The sequence below is a fragment of the Haplochromis burtoni genome, unplaced genomic scaffold, assembly GCF_018398535.1.
Source record: "Haplochromis burtoni strain Fernald_Lab_line unplaced genomic scaffold, NCSU_Asbu1 Contig_141, whole genome shotgun sequence".
NCBI lineage: Eukaryota > Metazoa > Chordata > Actinopteri > Cichliformes > Cichlidae > Haplochromis > Haplochromis burtoni.
Window position 1 is genome coordinate 267,410 of NW_024582502.1, and position 4,526 is coordinate 271,935.

Sequence of the window (4,526 nt, forward strand, 5' to 3'; positions counted from 1 at the left end):
CACACACACACACACACACACACACACACACACACAGCTTTAAAACCCCAGAAAGTAGAACATTTTTTGGTTCATTTTTGTAATTATAAAGTCAGTGGAAAGAGATAAGGCTAGGGGAATAAGTTTATGTAGAGATAACATGCAGTCGGTCCTGCAGTCTGCTCACTTCTGCAGGTAATTAGAAAAAAGTCAAAATGTTGAGTTACTCTATACTGTCCTGCTTCTTTCAATAAAAGGCTCACCTATTTTTCCGTTTGCCAGGGGGAGTACCAGAGGAGATATAAAAAGATCTGCTGACTTCCCACCCTTCCTTTTCTACTCTGTTTTACTGAGATCTGGTGCTGCAGCCACAAAGTTTCAGTAGTGTTTATTAAAATTTGCAGATGATGCCCTCAGGGGCCACTCCCCCATGGGGAGGACACTTAACCACCCACGAGCAGCAGCGCTGCCTGCTCTTTGCCTGACGCTGTGCTTCTGCAGAGCCATCGAGGTTTTTCGTGAACGTGTTAATGCACCGTCTGGAGCGTTCACCCACCATGCGAGCTGCAACGACTGAAAATCACATCGCTGTGCGCAATACAGCATAAGCACAACCTCTGTGGATCATGCAGAACAAGAAATTTAAATGTAATCATAAGCATTTTGAGTCTTCTAACACCAAGGCAAACATAACGGCTTTCTGGTGAAAATAACTGCAGATATTGTTCGCAACTCACACTTATCTTTGTAGCATCCTTTGCCATCTCCTCCTCAGGAGCCACCTAGGAAAAGTGACAAACATTAGCAGAAGGATCTCAGTTTGATTGGCTTTCTAAAACTAAAAGTGAAACACATGTACCAGAATACAGAACTGATTATGTTTCTTGTTGTTCTTAGTGTGCCAGTTAGATACTGAAGCCCACATACTACAGTCAATATTTCACAAACACACAAATCAACATGAAATTAGCGAGGGTTTTTTCAAGTTTTTTTGGAGGAAAACTTCAGCTGTCGTGGGATAAATACCATCATAATATGCAGTTTTGTGCAGATTTTTGGCTCCTTCTTGGTCTGTTTTATACACAGTTACTGTATTTAGCTCAGTCTGACTCTGTCTTATCAATTCCTACATGCATCAAGAAAAACAAACCAACTGCTTAACATAGTCAGACATCTAAAAAACAAAACATATTTAATATTGAATATAAATGTGATATGGAATCTGAGTCTAAATGAGCGCTAATGTTACTCGAAGTCTAGTAGATGTGAGAACAGCTGGTTAACACCTAATTATGTTATTGTATTGGCTTCATGTTCTTCTGCATCGTTTTATTAATTTTCGCCCCCATGTGGCTAATAGAATAATTAAAGTTGTTTTAAAGACTTTAATACGAGCTAATGTGAAATCATAAGGGATATACACGTGTTGTGGGAGGGGGAGCTGGTTAAGATGAGAAAGTGTGTAAGTCAATACATCGCCTGAATATGAGCAACCATACCACATGCAAGTCATTTTACTCTCATTTAAAATAGAAAGTAACTTTTTCAGCTCGCTGTAAATGAAGAATCTTATGGATGACGTAAACAACAGATTTTTTTTTTTTTAAACAGCTTTTGACATAACAGGTATCATCGATTTCAGGTCAAAAGCTATAATAATAGTTATAGATCGCATATTGATGAAATGGTAATGAATACATCAAAACAAATAATAAAAATAAAACATGCAAAAGTGACTGTGGGGCAAAATGGGACCAAAGCTTACAGTCTGCATGTGGCAAGCTGATCCATAACGCCACTTTCTTTGGACTTGAGGTTGTAATTCTCTAACTATAGTTCAAGTCAAGTTAAAAAAGAAAAAGGGCTCATATTACCTTACTCTTCCATATACTCAAAAGACAATTTCTGAAGACAACTCAGAGACAGAGAGCGTAAATACTTATTTCACCTTATGAGTCCGTGGGCTTAAAAACACCTGCTGTGGCAACTGCCATAAAGGTTGTTTTGAGCACTTTGGCAGGTGTTGAAATGTGTCTCTGTGGGCATATTTCAGCAATGTGATCACACAGACGTGAAACCTGACAAGTGTGTAGCTGAGGTCAAAATGAAGGCTGAGTTCCAAGATCAGTACTGAGTAAAGGACACTCGAAGAAATCGAGGCAAGGGGCTCAAAACCTGTTCGCACCTTACAAACCTGCACCCACATTAGTCTGTTTTCCTTTGCATACTTATAGCCCCTTCTTTGATTTCTAATCTGTTCATTTACATGTTACAAACACATTTACTACAGTGCCAACTCTAGTGTGTGCATCAGCATCACTGGGCTGGTGGGATCCCATTGCAAGATCATCTAGAATTCATCTGGAGTTGATCTTTTATTTTAATTTTTCATCTTTTTGATCATTTTGGTAACATTGCAGAAACAAGCAGTCAGGCAGTAGTGATTCAACTGAGCATTTAGATTTCCCAGGTGGCTGTGTTAACTATCCCAGGAAGGATGACCACCTGTAAACAAGATCACTAAGGGTGAACATATCCTTTAAATAAAACCAAAAAAAGGAGCCAGAATTTCTGTTGTGAACTTACTTCATTAGTTGTCCAGGGCTGCCTGTGGGTCCAGTCAAGATGGTTCCTGATGTACCACCACTGGATTTCCAGTGCATAGGAAGGGGTTCCCGCTCCTCTGAATGAGCAGGCCATCTCCACATCCTGACCTCTTTGGGCAGTCATATCGTGAGGCACCTCTGTGAACATGGCTGGACAGATACAGACACGGTTAACAAATGGTTCTAGTAGCAAGCTTTCAGTTCAGACAGACCAGCAAGCCTGAAGTGGATGCCCTTTGGAGCTTGCACCAAAACCGTAATGAGCTTTTTACAAGTGGATGACAATTTTCTTGACTTGAGCCTGGTAAAAGGGCACTTAGTCACTATCTATTCATTTTTTTCTGCCCGGTTTTACTCTTGTAAGGGTAGAAAATGTTCTGATCCAACATTCAGACACACAGTGAGGTTTGATTTATACATCACAAATCCAACAATCTTTCAGAGAAGAGAGAAAGTTAGAGCTTGAGACCCTTTTCTGTCAAATTAAAATTGAGGTAGAGTGAAATTGAAGGAGGAAGTTGTTAGTGATAAGTACTCAGAAATATATTCTGAAACACTTAAATCAATTTTCAGGAAAACCCTTAAATTGCTTCAGCAAAACAGTTGATAAATCTGAGACTGGGATGAGTGTAATGAGTCTGCATATTAACTGAACCAATAATATAGCAGCCCTAGCATAAATCATGGCGGAAACGAGGTGAGTGCTTTCTTTGTTCCATTTTCAAGCTGCTACAGCTAAATGATAAGTGTGTGTGTGAAGGTGAGACTGATGAACGCGAACAGGCAGAATGAGTGGGTGTGTACTGAAGAAAGACCCCAAGGGTGAGAAGGAAGTGTAAGTTATATTTGAAAACTACACATAAAAAATGTTCAATGTTTTGGCGTTTATGAAACCTATTAAGAAAAAAAGGCTTTTTTAAAACTTAAAACAGTGTAGCTGTGATTGCTTAAACCTTTAAAATCACAACAGTATATGAAGCAGTCATGAAACTTTATAGCTTTGTAGCTGAGATTACACGAAAGGGTGAGTCTGACGATGGGTGTGGTCCAACCCGTAATAGTGATCCAGTGGGCCACTTTACAGCAGTATCATCATATGATCGAATATGGTGTTTAACTGGAAGAAAGTATCTGCTGAGTGTGACTTACGTGGTACATGTGAAGGATGAGGTAGGTTTAGAGGCAAGTCAGAAATAGATGTTGTTCTTGAAAATTTAAGGTCAAAGACTTGTTTTGCAAGCTGATTTTAAGAAGAATTTGTTTATTTTTTAGGAATTCCCAAGCCAGTGAGAGGAATATCTCAGTAAAGACTGAAGACAGTGTGGTTCCTAAAATTTCGAAAAAAATCATCCTCGATAACTTTAGGATTAGGCTTCAAACATCTCGTTAGGGTCCCAGAATCTCCTGCAGAACCAGGCTCAGGGAGAGGCTCAGGACCCCCAACCGGTTACAGCAAATGGCTACGCCTCACTGAACCAAAGGTTTCTTCCTGTTAAAACTGAGTTTTTACTTCCCACCATCACCAAGCTCATAATCTTATTATTGGGGTTTTCAATCCAACAATAAAGGGTGCAAATAAAACACAAATGACCTGAACTGAATATGTAAGGGTTTCCAACACATTATAAGAATAAAGAATAAACATTTCCCTACACAGCAAATTCAAAAGTGTTAAATGTATTGGTGTTAGTAGTCTTCTTGCAAAAGTAGAGTTAATTTTACTCTAAATAGAGTCACATTCTTTTAATGTAACTCTGAGGTGTAAAATGATAGTAGTTAAAATCGAGTGTTAAAAACGAGTGTTTCTATGTCAAATCTGGAGGTGTTACAATGGAAACATTAACTCTTGACCATTAACAGTTGACCACAACATATTACTCAAATGACTGGAGAACTGGCAGGTCTTTCAGGAACTGTACTAAACTGGTTCAAAACATACTT

The 4,526-nt window shown here is 39.0% G+C and overlaps 1 protein-coding gene across 1 annotated transcript in view; it reads right to left on the reverse strand.

The window, feature by feature from the left end:
• The window catches only part of LOC102295896 (V-set and transmembrane domain-containing protein 2-like protein), a 54,782-nt gene that overhangs the window by 6,149 nt on the left and 44,107 nt on the right, over nt 1–4,526 (reverse strand). Inside the window, exons 2-3 of the mRNA XM_005931481.3 lie at nt 2,566–2,735; nt 717–761 (exon numbers count right to left, since the gene is read on the reverse strand). Coding sequence (XP_005931543.1) covers nt 717–761; nt 2,566–2,735 — 215 coding nt within the window. The remainder of the gene's footprint in view (nt 1–716; nt 762–2,565; nt 2,736–4,526) is intronic.